Source organism: Hemitrygon akajei, chromosome 11 (assembly GCF_048418815.1).
Source record: "Hemitrygon akajei chromosome 11, sHemAka1.3, whole genome shotgun sequence".
Classification (NCBI taxonomy): Eukaryota; Metazoa; Chordata; class Chondrichthyes; order Myliobatiformes; family Dasyatidae; genus Hemitrygon; species Hemitrygon akajei.
The window spans coordinates 69,450,022-69,471,196 of record NC_133134.1 but is presented as its reverse complement, the minus strand read 5'-3'; the positions used below and the strand labels follow the sequence as shown (position 1 = coordinate 69,471,196).

The following is a 21,175-nucleotide window of genomic DNA, read 5'->3' as shown; positions in this document are numbered from 1 at the left end:
ATACATACACCCAAAAGAGGACCCCATTAATATTCACCCTCTGACTGACCCTCCCTTACTTGAATGCAATTTAAATATTCAAGCCAAAGAAAATAAATGGGATGATAGAAGAAAATGTGATCTCGTGAATAGGATCTATATAGCCACCTGCACCCTGTGGGATATGGTGGGGTCAAGTCCCTGGGGTCAGTTTCTCCACTTGGACCTAGCAGCTGCTTAGAAAAGAGGAAATGCAGCTGGGTGAGTGTAGTCCAACAATCAAGAAGCTTGATAGGATCCAGGTCAAAATAACCACCTGATCAACACTCTTAAACATTCACTTGGTCACAGTGTAAACCATTTACAAATTTTCAAACTTCCTTTGAATGCCCCTCACAGATCTGTGACCTCCACTACCTTAATGAAAAAGGGTAAAATGCTCATGGGAATGTTACAGCCTGCAAATTCCCCTTACAAGTTACTCACTAACCTGGGTTGAGAAACACTGTTTATTGACACTATTAAATCATGGAAATCCTCAGCCAGCATTTGTTGGGACAAACTTCACTATAAACATTGCTCTGGTACTCAAAATTTAGACGGGCCTTTCCAAAGACCCTCACATTGCATACATCCATTAATACATATAAACGATAAAGCACCAATAGAGGCTGAGAGAATTTGGTTCAGATTCAATTACAGAGCAGTAGAATCTTGTAATAGGTATTAACCTTGAAACACATTAAATAGGAAAGCAGTGACCAATCAAATGCAGATATGTTATTTCTCTCAAGTTTTAATGATTACACACAGCATCAGATTAACTATTCAACATCACCCAATTGCACTGTTTTATAGCACTAGGTGTTAAGCATTTGCCTCCAGATGCCCATAGAGGAAAAACTATTTTCATCATATTTCTTGAATGAACAGCTTATGTAGGAGACCCAAACAACACACAAAACATGCTGGAGGAACTCAGCAGGCCAGGCAGCAAAAACAACTAGCCTTCTTTGGCTTGAATATTTAAATTGTTGCTGCCTAGCCTGCTGAGTTCCTCCAGCATGTTTTGTGTGTGTTGCTTGGATTTCCAGCATCTGCAGATTTTCTGTCGTTTACGTAGGAGACCTATTGCTATTGCCATTCTTTTCGACTGAATTACCAAGGAAACAAGCAGCATATGATGATACTGGACAGAATAACTTTAACAATATTCTTAACTTGTATGAATGTTGCATAACAGCTTTACATGTCTTCATGCTGCACAAAATATCCTTAGTTTTTAATACTAGTGCACAAATTCAGGATATCTGATGCAATATTACTATGTGTTAATTATATTGCATCAGGTATCCTGAACTCATTCTTCAAAACTACCGTTTTCACTAACTGTAATGGACCTTTACACAAATAATTTCCTTAAATGCTACAAAGCTTACAGTCCTCTTCAGAATGTCCTGGTTTAGGAGAGCTGCTGGTTACTTTAACATAGTTCAAGTGGACAGCACAAACATTTCACTCACTAACATTCTGAAACTCTGAAATCCTGGTGTCAGAGCTGAGGCTTACTAACTGCAGTGTAAGTTACCATCTTGCAGCTCAAGTGGCAAAATCAGGTCTGCTATTAGAATATGCAGAAAGGTTCCAGCCCACAGCAACTTGGATCATAGTGACTCATTACAGCAAATGGATAGGAATCCATTTCAATGTGCTTGGAGTGGAAAAGGACACGGAGAAGGAAAGGTAGGCACGCATCCTTTGGAGATATTCATCCCAGGACACTGTCATTGAAGGCCAAGCAAACAACGGCTTTCTGATGTCCACTGTACTCCCGTTTAATTTCACCAGTCTCCACACACCACAACCGGGCAAGGTTATCTGAAGAAGCTGTGTTTGGAAAGAAAGATGTTAGCCTTTTCATGTAAAGAATGAAAGCTTCTAGATTATAATCATGTATATTGCAAACTCCATCCTCTCAAACAAGCTCTCTTGCTGGATAGTCACCAAAGCAAATGAACAGCTTGTCTGGGTTAACATACATTTAAAAATAGCAAAATAGTATCTCCCATTTATGCAGTGCCTACGGGATGTGCCTGCACATTTTTCAGCTAAATACTTCTGAAGTGTATTCACTCTTATAATGCATTTGTCAAATCAGACTTGGATAGGTTTTATGATGTTGGTTGAAAGATTAATGTTGAATAGGGTTGAAGAGACCACCCTAATAGTCTTCAGGATGCCTCCATAAATTTTCTTTATCTAAAAGAAAAAAAAATGGGATTTTAATTTAACACCCTACTTCCAGCAAAACAGCATTCCCTTTTAATGCTATGGAACGATAGCCTAATTTACAATGTCAAACCTTGGAGTGAGAACCGAACTCACAACCTGATGTCTCAGAGCCGAGACTGAGTATCTATCTATCTAACTAAAACGTGGAGAACTGCAGAATTTCTTAAAAGGGTATGTAAGTTATCCAGCTACAAATGCAATTTCATTCTTAATCCAACACAACTCCAAAAAGATTTCCTACAATATTTCTGACGTCCACTGCCCAAGAGATCTAACTTTGGTATTGTGTTGGCAAACAAGGAATTCTTGAGAGGTTTTCCCAGTGGTCTAGATTACAAATTATTCCAGGAACCTAATTGTACTTCGGAGACACAAGAGGAACTTTAGAGTGAGTGCATTTAGTCTATATGAAATTGGGTGCAGATATCAGAACAGAACTGTGTACTGGAATAAACAATGCTTAAATAGCACCAATCCCTTATTTGCATAGTTCACTTCTAACCTGTGACAATATATTGTGAGTCCCCTGAAAATGCACAGTCCCACATCCAGCCACGTGATGTCTCTCCAGGGTTATTGCTCTTGATGCTAAGCTCAGTCATTAGGGAGAAGTTGGATGTCCTCCAAATTTTGCAGGTCTGGTCAGCTGAGCACGTGGCAAGAAGTCTGTTGGTAAGGAATAACAGAGCTTAACGCAGTATATAATAGTGTAATATATCACACAATTGTAGGAGAGCTGAAACAGGAATACACAACAAGTGATGTTGGAATGATCATTCCATACAACATTGTGGGCTGAAGGGCCTGTAATGTGCTGTAGATTTCTATGTTCTATAATACATATCCTTTGCAACAGTGGTCAGATATACTGTACTATTAGAATCACAATTAAACCACCTCAGCTCCATTTAGATGTTGGTCCCATGGTGAGGAGAGAATTAAATCAGCATGACAAGTAAAAAAGCCAAAGCTCTAAACAGAAAAGTAGACACTGTGAAGAAAGGATGAAGAAGAAACTAGATACGACACAATCACTACAAATGTATTTGTCAAATATATGCCATACAAGCCTGCTCCACCATTTAATATGATCACGGCTGCTCTGATAGTAATCTCATCTACACAGTCCTATCTTTCACCTTCTTGCTTTCTATTGCAGCTGTTATCAGATTCCATTGAGACACCTAGCAGCAGGAGTTTGTCAGCATTTCTGATTCAGCAAGTACAAGACGTTAACGTCTCACACCTAGAAGGCTCAGCAGGTTTCCTTCCCACTGAAATTCAGAGCTGACGCTGTCAATGAATAAATTATACAATACAAAGTTATTGTATACAATACAAGGTATCTGTAAACTATAAGCAGATTGTGGTACTGAGGCATTCTTGACTGAATTTAAAAACATTCGTTTAAGATAAATTGCCATGTGCTTTTACTGGGAAGTTAACAGCATTCCCTTCTCAGTTCCCTATTCTGTGAATGCCTCAAGGAATAAATAACAGAAAACATGCTTATAGGCTTCTTAGTGTGACTCCAGAACCACCGCTTAAGTGTTTTGCAACTACGTAGCTGATTACGTCTAGATTCTTGGCGGCCACTTTCTCATAGTGAGATGTCCCCAATGACACTGAAACAACTGATCCACCAACATGTTTCAATAGTGGTAATTCAGCTAGGAGTCTGATTCCTCTGCTCAAAGAAAAGTCAGCAGAGGCGCAAAAAAGCTAAAATCAATTCAATAAACAGGTAATTTACATTGAGGGCTTAGGAAAGTAACAGCAGAACCAATGTGTACTTGATCTGACAGATGAAAGTATACAGGCAGCACAATCATCTTAGCTTACTCTTGCCTTAAGCTTTAGTAGAAGATAACACAAATGCAAGGTACGTACAGTTTTCACATACAGTGCCTATAAAAAGTATTCACACCCCTGGGAAGTTTTCATGTTTTATTGTTTTACAACATTGAATCACAGTGGATTTAATTTGTTTTTTTTTACACTGATCAACAGAAAAGACTTTTGTTCAAAGTGAAAACAAATTTCTACAAATTGGTTTAAATTTATTTCAATTATTAAACACAATATATTTGATTGCAAAATTATTTATCCCCTTCAAGTCAGTGTTTAGTAGATGCACCTCGAGTCTGTGTGAATAGGTCTCGATCAGCTTTGCATATCTGGACACTGCAATATTTCCTCATTCTTCTTTGCAAAAGTCCTCAAGTTCTGTCAGATTGCATGGGGATCATGTGTGAACAGCCCTTTTCAAGTCCAGCCACAAATTCTCAATTGTATTGAAGTCTGGACTCTGCAGGACACTAATTAACTTTGTTTTAAAGCCATTCCTGTGTAGCTTTGACTTTATGCTTGGGGTCATTGCCTTGCTGGAAAACAAATGTTCTCCAAAGTAGCAAGTTTCTTGCAGACTGCATCAGGTTTTCCTCCAGGATTTTCCTGTATTTTGCTACATTCATTTTACCCTCTACCTTCACAACCTTTCTAGGACCTGCTGCAGTGAAGTATCTCCACAGCATGATGCAACCACCACCAGTGTGTAACATTCTCGCTCGGGTGTAACGGACCCGAATTAAACGTCGAGTTAAACCGGAGTCAATGAAAACAAGGTCGCAGTAAGATTAACCATTTACTGTTCACTCTTCACATTAACGTATGGTGAAAACTGTTGATAAAACAATACAAGATTGGTACAGTGTTTGTTTCCTTCTAAATATCACATTTACATCGTGAATACTTGCAAAGGTAAAACTACAATAACTACATTACATTAAAGTGCAGCATACAGTCAGAATCTACCTGCTCCATTGACTGCTTTAAATACACTTCAACACAAACTATCCCGACTCTTTAACTAACGAAAACATAAACCTTATCGACCGTCGTTACTTTTAACAGAATCGGCATTAACATTTTAACTCAACATATCGATTATCTAATGACTTACAGCGTTGCTTTCACTGTGTTTTTGGTGCGTAGGGAACTACCTACTGGTGCTGAACTGCCACATGTGAGCGACCCCCACCCTTGCGTTTATCCCAAACCGGTATTTTCCCACAAGACGCGGCGAACCCGGATGTGACGTCATCGCAGCCGCGATATATTACAGACAAATGAATTTACTTAAACAATCCTAACTTTAACTAAAAAATGCTAACAAATTACTAAGCGAAAATATTATAAACTAAATAACTGCCATAAAGGCAGCACACTCCCCGCTTGACCTTCATAAGGTCACAATGAACATAATACAAAACTTCAGTCTCTAAATCAGTCATTAGGTAGAAGTAGAATGACTTCTGTAACTGGCCTTTGGTAAATTTTCACATCGCCTTGGTCGGTAGTTTTCAACTCGACTTTCCTGACATGTCCATCCCGACTAGGGAATGTGGCAGTGATTCTGGCCATTGGCCAGCAGTTGCGGGCGATTTGCTTGTCCCTGAGCAGGGACTCCAACTTGAAGGTTCCTTCTCCATTGCTTTGTGTACAAATCCTTATCAGAGAAGTCCCCTGGTGGAGGGGCAGCTCCTGCCTTCTGCGTAAGGAGCATTGATGGCGAGAATATGAAGGGGTTTTCCGGGTCAGAAGACACGGGTAGGGGTGGTCGTGCATTTATAATGGCTGTGACCTCTGCCATTAGTGTGCACAGTACCTCGTGGGTCGATCGGGTGCGTTGCTGCATCTCAGGTTTCCTTTTCATGGTTTTTTGCAAGGACGTGAACCGCTTGACTGCCTGCTCTTTGTTGTTTGGCAAGCGCCGGCGTGGTTCTCTGAAAGGTAGTGAGGCAACCCCACTATTTGCTTTGTCTCTGAAGACCTTGGTGTCCTCTGTTTTTAAGATGATGGCGTCTTGAGCCAATGGAGCAATTTTATTATCATGCTCCGTTTGAGCGAAGACTGACTGACCCAGCGTCTCATCAGTTACTTTGCGCTTGTTAAAGCCTTGTTGTGCTTCCTGGACGCACATGGAACTTGTGCGGGGTTGAAGAATCGAATGGCGGCTACTCTCTAGCACATTGGTCTTGAGTGTGTTAACCGTTGATTTGTGTTCGTTGCCAGGGCACACCTCTCCTATCACCACCCAGCCCAGATCCAGGCGTTGCGCAAAGGGGGCGTCGTGTGGTCCATTGACCTGCTGCCTAACCTTGTGTACCCGGAGAACATCCCTCCCTAATAGCAGGAGTATTTCTGCTTCTGGATCCAGTTCTGGGATGTGTTTGGCAATGTGGTGGAGATGTGGCTGGTGTAGCACCACACTTGGCGTCGGGATCTCAGTGCGGTTATTCAAGATTTCATCGCACTCTAAGAGTGGAGGGAGACAGATGAGGACTTTACCATCCAGCGACTCGATCTGGAAGCCTTCAGCCCTCCTTCCGTAAGTTTTCATGTTGCCTGAGCAAGTTCTAAGGTAGTATGGGAACTGCTCACTCTCAATGTTGAACAAGTTAAAGAACTCTGGACGGACTAGCGAGCGATTGCTCTGATCATCCAGAATTACGTAGGCTTTGGTGGCCTTGTCTTTGGCTCCCTTAGGGTACACCTTAGTGAGACAGATCTTTGAACAAGAACGGCTTGCCTGAGCTTGGCCGCAAACTTCCGTACAGCTCGAGCTGACAACAGTTGTCCTGGAGTGAGCTTCTCCCTCCCCACCGTCCTGTTGTGGGGGTGAAGGAGCGTTGTCGGTTCGCGGTAACGGGCCGGGATGCATAGCCCCGTCGTGATTAGTGCTATTACATTCCGGGCACTTCACGGCGATCGTACACTCTCTAGCACAGTGAGAGGTCGAGGAACAGCATTTAAAACATATTCTTTTCTCCTTGAGAAGGGCCTTCCTCTCTTCAAGGAGTTTTTCCCTAAACGTTCTGCATCTTTTGAGGGGGTGGGGTTTGTTATGCAATGGACAATTCTTGCTAGGGTCGTTGTTAGTTGTAAAGACTTCAGTCTTAAGCGCTGAGACTGGTTTAGTAATGTTGAAATTATTCGAAGAGGATTTATCTGGCTTGGTGTAAATCGTACTGCTTCCTGGACCTATGAGGCTAGGATCATTTCGCTTCTTCGCCTCCTTGCACACAAACCTAGTGAAATACTCGAAGGGAGGAAATCGACCTCCGTGTTCTTCCTTGTACTCTGAAGCAACGGACAACCACCTGTCCTGCAGCCCAAATGGAAGTTTGTCCATGAGTTGTCTAATCCCGGTTGGAGTGTCTAGGTATACTAGACCAGCTGAGTAGCCATCTTCTTTGGCGCCTTGAATCTCCATGAGTAAATCTCCGAATTCTCTTAGCTTGGTGTGGTCCTTGGCTGACACCTTAGGAAAATTTCCCAAACGTTGGCATAGCGCCGCTTCAATAATTTCGGGGGCTCCATAGCCCTCCTGAAGTCTCTGCCATGCTTTCTTCAATGCTAGCTCGGGTTTGTTGATGTACACTGAACGTATGCGTCTCACCTGTTCACATGATTCTTTTCCCAGCCATTTTGCCATAAGATCCAACTCCTGGGTTGCTCTGAGCTGGACTCCGTCGATAGCGTTGGTGAATGTGGAGTACCATGCACGGTAATTTTCAGGTTTATCGTCGAACTGGTATAGTCCTGAAGTGACGAGATCCCGTCGTGCAAAATACTGTGCTACGGGTTCGTCTGCAAGTGGCATGCAGGCTGAGGGAACATGTCTGCAGGTACACGACTGAGGGCGTACATTTGTTGTGGAATTTGCTGTCCTGAATTCGACCCTTGCCTCTCTTCTCCCCAAATCTGGTAAGTTTGGTGTCGAGAAGTACTGGTCATGAGCCCTTTCATTCCTGGATTCATCGCGGAGTTGCGAGGGTAAATTATCTTCCTCGGATGGATGTGATGCAGTCGGGCCCCTCTGAGCCTCCTCATGAAGTGGGACGTTATCAAATAAGTAAGGAGAGGAAGAAAGAGTCTTCCATTCTATTTGAGATTGGACATAGTCGCTTGTGCGTTCCAATCTGATCTTTTCTGAAGTAGATTTTCTGTCAACCCGATCATACATTTCTTCAGCATCTTCTATTAACTCTGCTTCCACCCTGGCAGCAGCTGCTTCTCGTTCTAGTTTCAGCACTTCTAACTTTGCCTCTACCCTTTTTCTTTCCAACTCATTTTCGGCTTCTCTGGCAGCCTTTTTCCTCTTGTTTTCGGCTTTTCTCCTCTGGTTTTGCTCTTCCAACTCGTTTTCGGCTTCTCTGGCAGCCTCTTCCTTCTGGTTTTCAGCTTCTCTGGCAGCCGCTTTCATTTTTACTTCTAATTCTTGTTTGGCAAAGCACGCTCGCACACTGGCGAGTTCTGCTTTAGCTCTTGCTTGGATGGCCTTACTTGATGCCCTACTGCGCCTGTCGCAGGATGGCAATGACTTGATGCTGGACCGAGTTGACATTGCTGCACTTGAAACACCTGATAATGCCGCTTTTTCACTGTAACGTTCTCGCTCGGGTGTAACGGACCCGAATTAAACGTCGAGTTAAACCAGAGTCAATGAAAACAAGGTCGCAGTAAGATTAACCATTTACTGTTCACTCTTCACATTAATGTATGGTGAAAACTGTTGATAAAACAATACAAGATTGGTACAGTGTTTGTTTCCTTCTAAATATCACATTTACATCGTGAATACTTGCAAAGGTAAAACTACAATAACTACATTACATTAAAGTGCAGCATACAGTCAGAATCTACCTGCTCCATTGACTGCTTTAAATACACTTCAACACAAACTATCCCGACTCTTTAACTAACGAAAACATAAACCTTATCGACCGTTGTTACTTTTAACAGAATCGGCGTTAACATTTTAACTCAACATATCGATTATCTAATGACTTACAGCGTTGCTTTCACTGTGTTTTTGGTGCGTAGGGAACTACCTACTGGTGCTGAACTGCCACATGTGAGCGACCCCCACCCTTGCGTTTATCCCAAACCGGTATTTTCCCACAAGACGCGGCGAACCCGGATGTGACGTCATCGCAGCCGCGATATATTACAGACAAATGAATTTACTTAAACAATCCTAACTTTAACTAAAAAATGCTAACAAATTACTAAGTGAAAATATTATAAACTAAATAACTGCCATAAAGGCAGCACAGGTATACTTTTGATGATATCATCAGCTGTCCAGACCTTCAACATTATGAACGCTTGTCAAAGATTTCACAAATGTTCAAAAATCACGAAATCTTTCAAAAATAAAACTTTAAACATAAAAGGCTAAATATACACTATACTTAGAAACATATTAAGTTACAAGTAAATCATAGAGAAATCTCAACGATTTAATTGCAACATTTACTTACATTTCACTCAGCAATAGTTCCTACTTTTGAACGGTTTGAGTGTATTAGCATTAGGATAACTTGACTGAAGTGTCGTGGAAGTATACATTTGGGAATAGCCGGGTCACAGGCTGATCTGCTCCAGTATTTCTACTGCACACTTCACCCTTTGCAGTTATTGTTCAACCAGGGCTCACTTGCTCATAAATTACTGTGCAATTAGGATGATGTTTTGGATCATAAGTGTGGTCGTTTATAGTAGGTTCAAATATACGTCCCTAACACCCATGTAACCCTCAGATTTGGCTAGTGGCAAAAAAGAAAAAGTGCCCATTCTCAATAAACAGTCTAATGTGCAATGTTGGAGCTCACAGATTTCCTGTCTATTTGTTCTCCATTGATTTTCCCCCTGGTCACCGACACCCAACCCCATTCCAAGCCCACTCCATCCTACAGTCTACGACTTCTCCATTCTGGCATCTTCTCTCTCCATCTTCTGCCAAACAAAAGCTCACAAAAACCTCTCTCGGCCCCACAAGAAAGAAGAAACACGCCTCTCATTGGATGGCGCACATTCCAAAGCCCTCATAATCTCGAGTCATAACCCATATATTGCTGCTACAAAGAAACCATTACCTTAGCAGCGAAACATTACAGAGAAGCCATTACATTAGCAGTGAAACCTTACAGAGCGTTACACCCTCACCCCACCAAATTTAGTCATGTCTTCATGATGTTGAGATAATTTGCCAACCCTTCCTGCAAAACACAAAGTCCAATCCAGGTGTAAAAGGCAGTGACAAAGCTCCCCAAAATAGTAGGGGCCACACTTTGTTCTCCCAGTGCTACATAGGCCAGCCTATCTGGTGGTCTTCTAATTCTGAGACCCCTGCACCCTCTCATCTAACTTTTCAGTTTCAGACACGACTGGGGATACTTCTGGACTACCTGGCGATTCTTACCCCTGGCCTCTCACTTGTGTCCATCTGCAGCTCCTCTGTCCCATGTCCGAGCCTCGCTTCATCTCTTGCAGGGTCCAGCTGCAACCCAGGCTGTCCAGATAGCCTCCACCTCCCCCCCCTCCAACAACTTCATCTGACTCAGTGGAAGAGGAGTTGGGAATCTCTTTCTCAATCAATGGGGAGTTAACAAAAGGCAGCATATACCACACATCCAGATCCTCATTCTCTGAATCAGTATCCTTCTCAGGGGTGGGGGCTTATCCTCTCCTGCTGTGGTCCCTGCAGTTGCCCCAGGTCACTGTAAAGTCCTCTTACTGGGTATAGACTTCAGGTTGGGCTCTGGGTCAACCTGCACCACTTGTCCTAGATGCAGGTGGTTCCAGCGGAGAACCTCAACAGGCCCATTCCCATCTTCTGGTTTCACCCGGAAAACTGGTAGGTTTGGCATCTGACTCTCCATCACATAGGGTGTAGCCGCCCAGTGATCAGCCAACTTATGCTTCCCAGGTAGCCCCAAATTCCTTATGAGGTCTCGGTCTCCCGGCAGGGGTTGGAGAACCTCACCTTTTGATCACACCTATTTCCTTGATTCTGCTGGGCAGCCACAACCTCAGCTAATTCATAAGCCCTTTTCAGCTCCCTTCTCATATCAGACAAATATTTCAAAAAAGTCTTTGGTGGTAAATCACCCTCATCAGTACCAAAACAAAGGTCAATGGGAAACCTTGCCTCGCGTCCAAACATCAGATAGTATGGCGAGTACCCAGTAGCTTCATTTCATGTACAGTTGTAACTGTGGACCAGATGTCCAATATATTGACTCCACCTGCTCTTCTTGCTGATCTCCAAGGTCCTGAGCATGTCTAGCAAAGTCCGATTAAACCTCTTGGGCTGGGGATCACCCTGCGGGTGATAGGGTTTGGTCCTTGACTTCTCTACTCCAAGCATGCCCAGTAACTCATGGATGAGTCTGCTCTCGAAATCGCATCCCTGATCACTATGTATCTGGTTGGGAAGACCATAATAAATGAAATGCTTCTCCCATGACACTCTGGCCACCGTGGCTGCCCTTTGGTCCTTGGTAGGAAAAGCCTGAGCATATCTGGAGTAGTGGTCCGTGACGACTAAGACATTCGCCGTGTTGCTGGCATCGGGTTCTAGTGACAGGAAATCCATACGCACCAGGTCCAGGGACCCTGCACTCTGAAAGTGGGACAAGGGAGTAGGCACGTAGGCAGTGTCTTCCTCGAATGCACGAATGCACAATTTGCAGTATTCTTCAACCTCCGGCTTCATTTGGGGCCAGTAGAACTGATCTCTGAGCAATCCAGAGGCCTTTTCCAGGGGTCACCAACCTTTTTTGCACCGCAGACCAGTTTAATATTGACAATATTCTTGCGGATGGGGGGGGGGGGGGGGGTGGTGTAGATATTGATATCGACCGGAATATTGGTGATAAGTCAACTATAAGTCACTTTTAAATGGCTAATACACTCAATTTTGTTTCTAAAAGGGTTTATCTAACAGATTTAATATTAAACACACAACGCATATTTTCCTCGCATGAACGTATAAAATCATTACAACACACCAGTGAGAGGACAAGGTAAGGGCTGGAGGTCCCCGTACTGGGGCTGCGGTGGTCGCAGTCCGGAGAGAGCGACTGACAGAGTGAGGAGTGCAACAGGCTGCACGCCCGCCCATGTAGGTAGGTAGGATCTATCGGCTGACAAAAGTTTGGCTCGAGGGATGACTTTTAATAGATCGCAACAAGGTAGCTGCTCTGCTACTTATGAAACCCTGAGCCCGAATTAGGTCATCTGCAAATACTTTAGCACTGGGTTCCCCATGAACATTTGGTGTGCTAAACAGGTTTAGAGGCAGCACCCATCTCCAGGCCAGTAGCAACGGCACTTCTAACCAGCCGTGCGAGGTGGCCGGTTACCCGAGGCCAACCAGTGATCCCTGGCGCTGGGGTATCACTGTGTTTTGGCGACTGATGACCTTGCATGGGTAATGACTTCGCGTGCGTAATGATTTTGTGTGCGTTCAAGTTCAACAGTGGACGTGACAGGGTATGAGGAAAGGTGCAGCTGACTCATATCGTTTCATATCGACAAATCATATCGTTTCCTTGTGACCTGGTAACGCATGCTTTGCGGCCCAGTGGTTGGGGACCACTGGTCTTTTCAAAACCCAAACATCCAGAATCTTCATTAAGTGACTTCAACGCAATCCTCCGATACTTCTCTGGCAGAACCAGCTGTGAACGCCAAGGTCAGGATATATGTTAGGGGATTGTTGTCCGTTCTTACCTCAAACTTGACACCACAGATGTAGTCACTCAGCTTATCCACCACAACCCATTTCAACACCAGAAACTCCAATTTGTGCATGGGATAGTTCTTCTTGGAAGGCGACAGACTCGGATGACAAATGCAATGGGTCTCAACCCGGTGCCCTGATCCTGATACAGTATACCCACTTAGCCCTCTCGGCTAGCATCCGTATGCAGTACATACAGCAAGCGGGGGACTACAAAAGCCAGCACCGGCACCTGGGTCAGCAGCTCCTTCAGCGCCTGAAAAGCCCCTTTACATTTCGCATCCCACCTCGGTCCAAAGGGCTCTGATGGGCTAAGACACTCTCCACCCTCCTGTTCTTTTATCCCCCTCCATTTCTTCCCCAAGGGAAGGTAACCACAGAGAAGCTAATTCAACTTCGTGAAGCCTTTCATGAACCTCTGACAGTAACCACAGAACCTGAAGAATGAGCGCAGAGATCTCACAGTCTGGGTCTTGGCCAAGTGGTAACTGCCTCTATCTTAGCTGGGTCTGTAGCGACCCCATCCCATGAGACTATGTGCCCAACAAAGCTAAAAGACGTTTTGCAGAACTGGCACTTGTCCAGGGAAAGTCTTAACCCTTCAGCCTTCAGGCGGCCCAACACCTTCAGCAGCTTCGCTTCATGTTCTTCCAAGATGGACCCAAACACTATGAGGTCATCCAGATACACCAATACCTCAAGCAAGTTCATATCCCCCACCATCTTCTCCATGACCCGCCGGAAGGTTGCAGGAGCTCCCAATATGCCCTGGAGCAACCTTTCAAACTGGAAGAATCCCAGGGGACATATAAATGCCGTCTTCTCTTTGTCAGCCTCACTCATTGGGACCTCGTAATATCCACTCCTCAAATCCAGCACACTGAACCACTTTGCACCACTCAGACAGGCCAGCGCGTCTTAGACCCTCGGGATCGTATACTGGTCAGGGATGGTGTGCCTGTTCAGAGTCTACACACTACCACACCTTTCCATTCTTTTCTACTATTGGAGACGCATAGGGGCTTCGGGACTTGGGGATGATCCCAGCTTTCTTCAACTTACACAAATGTTGCCGTATGTCTTCCACCTCTGCAGGGGCCAGGTGCTGTGACCTCTCTGAATGGGGTGTCCTCGGTCACCCGGATAGTGTGACGAGTGATCATGGAGCAACCCACATCAAACTCATCAGTGGAAGAGACACTTTCCAGCTTCAACATCTTCTCTACCAACCCTCCTCTTCCAACCCACAGGAATCAGGGAGTCCTCCAAGTTGAATGACTCAGCGGTCAACTTTCCCCTCTTTTCCAATAGTTTCTCCCCGGCTTGTCTCACAGGGAAACTAGGCAATACCGTCACCTGGAATAAATGCGCCAGGGGCGTCCCCTGCTTGAATGTGACTTCCCGCTTCATAGTGTTCCTGATGATCACTGCCACTGCTTGCCTCTACAACCAAGGGCTTCGGCAATTCAGGCCTCACCAGAAGCCCAGCAGGAAATCCCGACTCCCCTCTCGTGGTCTTCTAAGAGGGACTCGCCCTCAGGTATTCTGGGAAATTTGGGGGTCCCCATCACTCTCGATACTTCCCCAGGCCATAACACTATTGGCTTTGACTGGGTGAACCACACAGTCCCTCATTTAAAGTCAGTACCTGGCCCAATGCAGCCATGCACTTCTTCAAAAGCAGCTCGGAACACCAGGTGCACGGACAATGTTCCCAGAAAGCTCTCCCCAGCCTTCTCCTTGCAGGAGCCCATCAGCCTCCTCACCAGAGGAGTGTTGGTCCCCACCAGGATTGAAACACTGCCCTTGTCATTGGGGTCCGGATAAACCAGCACTAGTGTATCAAGGACCTCAGACACTCCCACATCAGCCTCTTAAAACCCCAGTTTCACTGACAAATAACCATTGTATGGATAATCACCTGCACTAAGACCCCAGATCTCTAATGCACTGAATGGTGTCAATGGTAAATGCGTCAGATACCTGTTGTAAAATGAACGGTAGAACAACTTGACCTGTGACCCGGTGTTGAGTATGGCTTTAACATAAATACCTTCTATCTGAAACAATACACTGGAGCATAGCACCACTAAGGTCTTTTGCTTTCGGGGGTTCCTTAGTACATTGCTGGGAATGTGTTCCCCAGAGATGCCAGGCTGTTCCCTCACTGGGTCTCCTCTAAGTTTTCCCAACGACTCTCTGCTTAGGTACCCGGGGGCTCACTCCCCTTCTCGCATGACACTGGCTGCTAGCAATCAGGTCACTTCACCACAGGGTCCACGACTGAGGACTGTACCCTGCTGACTGAGGCCTCTCGCACCTCTGGCACATTCTCCTCCTCCTGAACTTCTCCGATCAGTTCAACAAATGAGGGAGAGGGCACATCTTACGACAGTTGGAGACCCAAGCAATCAGATCCTGGGATTGAGCACCCTTTGCTATCTGGTCCATTCTTAACCGATCTACCACAGCCTCCTCAAAGGCTTCTCTGCACCGCAAGCAATTTAGCTGCCTCTCCAGCCAAAAGATGAAGGCAGAAAGCTTCTCCCCCTTCTCCTGACGCATGTTCTGAAACCCAACCACGAGCTCCACTGGGCTTCCTGTCAGGCCAAAGGCATTTTCTAGTGCTTGCATGTAATCGCCCATAGTTGCTACGGGAAACTGCAACCTGATGGCTCTCACAACGACAGCAGTCCGCCCACTCAAAATCTCAATCAATCTGTCACTTTACGTCATCAGAGCATTGCCACTCATTTAACAACTGACAGGTCTGCTCCACCCAAGTTTCATACTCCTCTTCTCCTTTAGGGACGGGCTTTGTTACCGAGAATATGCGGAGCCTACCATAGCTGGGACTTTGGCGAATGAATGGAAAAATGATTCAGAGAGGCAAGGGCGGATACTAACTCAGAATTCTTTTTTTTTGTAATTTATTTTTTTATTGAAGTTCATCATCAAACAAACATTTCCATAAGATGTATTTCAGACATTGTACCTATATATCATATAATCATATATATCACAAATCTCCACAAAGTATTTATCTGAGGTATACACTCATAGAAAAGAGTGGAAAGAAAAAACAAGCAAAAGGAAAGAACTATGTACAAGTAGGGAGTGATCTTTTTTTTTACAACAGATTCATTGATTTGTGAGAATAAAATCAGGCCTATGAGGCATTATGTAGTTAAACCATTTTTCCCAGAATGAATCAAATTGTTCCAAATTGGATAAAATTCTCTTATGTTTGATTGGATTTAATAGCCCATTGACATTAAAAGAAATGAATTTACCTTGTCCTTAGCCATCTGTATTTATCTGTCAATGTACCATTGAAATTAGAATGAAACTTAATCGATCTACTCCCTGAACAAATAAGAACCAAGAAACACAAATAACAACAAAAATGGCAACAAACGTGTGATTCCAAGGCTGAGGTCTCTAGTAGATGACCCTGCGTTGAGCTAGAGGAAATGTCTAGCTGTGGGGGATAACCCCTCCTACTTGTGAGTTGAGGGCCCCCAATGCAGTATTCATAAAAGTCAGTGAACAAATTCACACACACACACACACACCCCTATATATATATATATATATATATATACACACACACACACATACACTTGTACATACACATATATATATTCTCATTTTGGTGGGGTAAAAGGAGTAAGTGAGCGAATAAAGAATAACAACTAAGTAATATAAAATCCACATTATAATAAGTATTTTTCGAGATAGGTATATCACCGTGTACTTTTGCTTCCATTTAGCTTCTCAACATTTTTAAAGTTAGCCAAACCTTATGGCTCTTCTGAAGGGGGTGAGGACTGTCTTTGGGAAACTCCCAGTTTCTTCCTGATATATTTCTCTCGGTCTCCTCCCGTCTCCTGCCTTCTCGATTCTCGCACTATTTCCCAAGCGGAGCGAGATAATTCCTCAGTCAGGCTTTCCCTCGTTTTGGTGACACTAACGGGCAACCCTCTGGCCTTCATGTCTGTAGTCGCCTCTTCCACCGTCTGGTACAACGGCGTCCCGTTGTCATAAAACACTCGAAGTTCAGCAGGGTACGGAGTTTGAGATCTAATCTTGTTTTGCTTTAGTACTCGCTTTACTTCAGAGTATTCTTCGTGTTTCTGCAGGACCGTGGGGGGGTAATCTTGGTCGAAATATATTAATTTATCGTCGTAAAACACTCTCTTCTTACCCCAGGCCCTTTGTAGAATCTGCGCCTTGGTGCTGTACCGAAGAAATTTAATTATTATTGAGCGTGGCTTTCTATCCTGGGTAGGTTTCGGAACAAATGCACGGTGGGCTCTCTTGACTTCCAGCTCCATAGCCGAAGGAAGATCCAGCGCGTCCCGCAGTAACTTTTCGACAAACTCCGTCATAGACAAGCCCTCCGCTTCTTCGGGAACGTTGTAGATTCTGATATTTTTCCGCCGTGATCTTCCCTCCAGGTCAAGCAGTTTACCTTCTTGGTGATGTATTATTTTTATTGTCTTGTTCAGTATCCGTTCCATGTTTTGAACACGATCTTCCACCTTCTCAATTCGAGTCTCTGCCACCGCTATTTTTTGATTAACGCTGGCGAGCTCTGATTTAAAATCACGGAGCTGCTGCTTTATTTCTTTCTGGACTTCGAAGATATTCGCCGCTTTGTCTGAATGAGGCCCAGCACCCTCCTCGCTAGCACGCGGTCGGGTCGGAGAGCCACTTGCTGCACTCCTCTCGGACGCAGGCTCTGCAGTGTCACTTTTTTTATTTCCATTTCTTCTCCCCATTCTTGCCCCTCTTTTCAGTTCAAATATTTTTTGAAAAATATTATATTTGATGGGATAACGGGGCTTAATACGCATTTTTCCGGAGGAGCTAGTGACTTAAGCTGCCATTCTCGACGATGATGTCACCAGAACTCTAACTCAGAATTCTTATGGTTGAAGTTTTGGCTCGTAGACTGGAGAACATTGTACCCCCAATTATTTCTGAAGATCAAACTGGTTTTTATCAAAAATCATCTTTTTTAAAAATAAACGGAAGCTATTTAATACCATATATTCACCCTCAACTGGGATTCCTGAATGTGTCATTTCTCTTGATGCGGAGAAAGCGTTTGATCGTGTGGAGTGGTATTATCTTTTCACGGTTTTAGAAAAATTTGATTTTGGACAAAGTTTTATTACGTGGATTAAATTGCTATATTCATGTCCCACTGCTTTGGTTTTGACTAACTCTCAGCAATCCCAGCCCTTTAATCTTAAAAGTGGCACCTGGTAAGGGTGCCCCTTAAGTCCCTTACTTTTTGATCTGGCCATAGAGCCACTGGCTATTGCGTTTTGTAGCTGTGCTGAATTGATGGGGATTTGGAGGGGAGGTGTTGAGCATAAAGTTTCTCTTTATGCCGATTATCTTTTACTTTTTATATTGAATCTGACTACTTCTTTACCCCTAATATTTTTACTTCTTAATAAATTTTGCCAGCTTTCTGGATATAAGCTTAATTTACATAAGAGCAAACTCTTCCTAATTAATAGAGAAGTACAAATATTAGAATTTCATGACCTCCCTTTTAAAGTAGTAAATAATAAATTTACTTACCTTTTAAACTCTACAAAACAGAGTTTGGCACAGTGGTCACCCCTGTCCATGTCTCTGGTAGGTCGAATTAATGTTGTTAAAACGTATATCATTCCTAAATTTTTATACTTATTTCAATCTTTACCAATTTTTATTTCTCAGGCTTTTTTTGATTCGTTAGATTCTATTATTTCGTCCTATCTATGGAAGGGCAAATGTTCCAGACTTAATAAGGTTCACCTTCAAAAACCTAAATGGAAGGTGGTATGGCCTTGCCCAATTTTTGTTTATATTACTGGGCAGCCAATATTCGTTGTCTTACTTTGGTCTTTCGTTCATCATCAGCCTGACTGCCCAAAATGGGTGGCAATGGAGTTGAACTCTAGTAAGGATTTTTCCATTTCTGCATTTCTTGGATCCGCGCTTCCTTGTCATTTGCCTAGACTAATTGTTAATCCTCTTATTAGACATACAAACCCCATTTCCAGAAAAGTTGGGATATTTTCCAAAATGCAATGAAAACAAAAATCTGTGATATGTTAATTCATGTGAACCTTTATTTAACTGACAAAAGTACAAAGATTTTCAATAGTTTTACTGACCAACTTAATTGTATTTTGTAAATATACACAAATTTAGAATTTGATGGCTGCAACTATTGAAAATCTTTTCTTTGTACTTTTGTCAGTTAAATAAGGGTTCATGTGAATTAACATATCACAGATTTTTGTTTTTATTGCATTTTGGAAAATATCCCAACTTTTCTGGAAATGGGACTTGTACTTTGAGAATATGGGCTCAGTTCAGAAGATATAATGGCCTTCACGGTTTCTCTCTTTCTAGTCTTTAAATAACCATCTTTTTCGACCTTCTATGCAAGACTTAACCATGACTGGTACAGAAAGGGCATTAGGCGCTTTGAAGATCTTTTCATTGATAATCGTTTTGCAACTTTTGAACAGTTTAAACAGTCTGCAAAGTTTAGCCTACCTAATACTCATTTCTTTAGATATCTTCAAGTTAGATATTTTATTAACCCTTTAATATCAAACTTTCCTGAGATACCTGAGAAAGATGTTGTGGGCTTGTTTCTTTGTATAAAGCCATTGGGCAAAGTTTTAATATCTACTTGCGATAAGTTAGCAACCTTGAGGCGTGCCCCCTTTGATAAAATCAGAACTGCCTGGAAGCATGATTTAAATATTTCTCTGTCCGATGAGGTTTGAGATTCAGTTCTTAAATCAGTTAACTCAACCTTTTTATGTGCTCGCCACTGCCTTTTGTAGTTCAAGGTTGTTCATAGGGCTCATAAGTCTAAAACTAAATTATTGTGGTTTTATCCTGATATTAGTCCCTTTTGTGATAAGTGTAAAGGGGGCGAGGCTTCTCTTATTCATATGTATTGAGCCTGTCCTAGTTTGGAGAAATTTTGGAGTGATGTTTTTTAACTTTATCTTATACTCTTGGGTTTATCTTTATCTCATACTCTTGCCATTTAGAACCTAACCCTCTGATTGCTCCTTTTGGGACCTTGGGTGAAGTTGACATGCATTTGAGTCCGACTAAACGTTGAACATTATCTTTTGCATCTCTTTTGGCTAGATGGTTAGTTCTTCTCAAGTGGAGAAATGTTGCCCACCCACTCATGCTCAATGGCTCTGAGATATTATGTCCTATTTAGACCTTGAAAAAGATTCATTATTCACTTCTTAATTCGGACATAAAATTTCATAAGGTGTGGGGACCTTTTCTCAAATATTTTCATAATTCCTCTTTAGATTAAAAGTTTATCCTTTTTTTTGTACTACAATCCCTTACTTTCAGCTTTTTTTTCTCTGGTTAAGTTTTACGTTTTTTTATGTGAAATACATTATAGTTCAGGTAGTAGGCATTATACTTTTTTATATTTACAGCTCTGTGGTGAAGAAAGCTCTGATTAACTTTTCTTTACATTGTAATGGTTGGTTTGAAGGTTTGTAGTGGGAGGGTGGGGAGGATACTAACTTAATATGATTTCATTTTGGGTGCTTTTTCTGTATTGTTATGAATTGTATATTTGATACGCTTGTTTAGCACTGTATAAATCTCCATTTTGTTGGCATTTTTTTTCTGTTGTAGTGTAGAAATTTATAAAAGATTTATAAAAATTAATTATTCTTCCTTGGGAGACGAAGACTAATTAGACATTCCGAATCCCACCACTCCTTCCCCTTACTCCTCAGAAGTGATAGAAATCTGCCTTTGAAATCTCTGCCCCAGCTGTGGGAAAATCGACTTGTGATTCAGCCTGCTCTGCCACCGCTGGTCTGCATTAAAATGAGAGCTGATCCTGCCATTTTATCAAACCTCTGCCCATAATTGCAACTTTAACAGAACTTAACAGGCAAATTAATAATTCATCTGGAGTACGAATATCTCCCCCACTGGTTCAATGCTCAGGGTAATCACACAGTATCCAATGATGGTTTTCCCATCAGTTCATCCTCCAATGATTTTCCCCTGGTCACCGACTCCCGACCCCATTCCAAGTCCACACTGTCCTGCAGACTATGACTACCCCAATTCTGGTATCTTCTTTCTCCATCTTACGCCAAACAAAAGCCCACAAAAACTTCTCTCAGCCCCACAAGAAAGAAAAAAACATGCCTCTCATTGGATGGCGCACATTCGAAAGCCCCCCCCCCCTTATCTCTAATCATAACCCAATGTGTGCTGCTACAGAGAAACCTTTAC

At 43.0% G+C, this 21,175-nt stretch overlaps 1 protein-coding gene across 5 annotated transcripts in view; it reads right to left on the bottom strand.

The window, feature by feature from the left end:
* Positions 1–759: 759 nt before the first annotated feature.
* Positions 760–21,175, bottom strand: part of mlst8 (MTOR associated protein, LST8 homolog (S. cerevisiae)) — a 61,695-nt gene continuing 41,279 nt past the window's right edge. For all 5 annotated transcript variants that reach the window (XM_073061049.1, XM_073061047.1, XM_073061046.1 and 2 more), the window contains exons 8-9: positions 2,774–2,937; positions 760–1,866 (exon numbers count right to left, since the gene is read on the bottom strand). In XM_073061049.1, the coding sequence (XP_072917150.1) occupies positions 1,748–1,866; positions 2,774–2,937 (283 nt within the window). In that variant the 3' untranslated portion in view covers positions 760–1,747. The remainder of the gene's footprint in view (positions 1,867–2,773; positions 2,938–21,175) is intronic.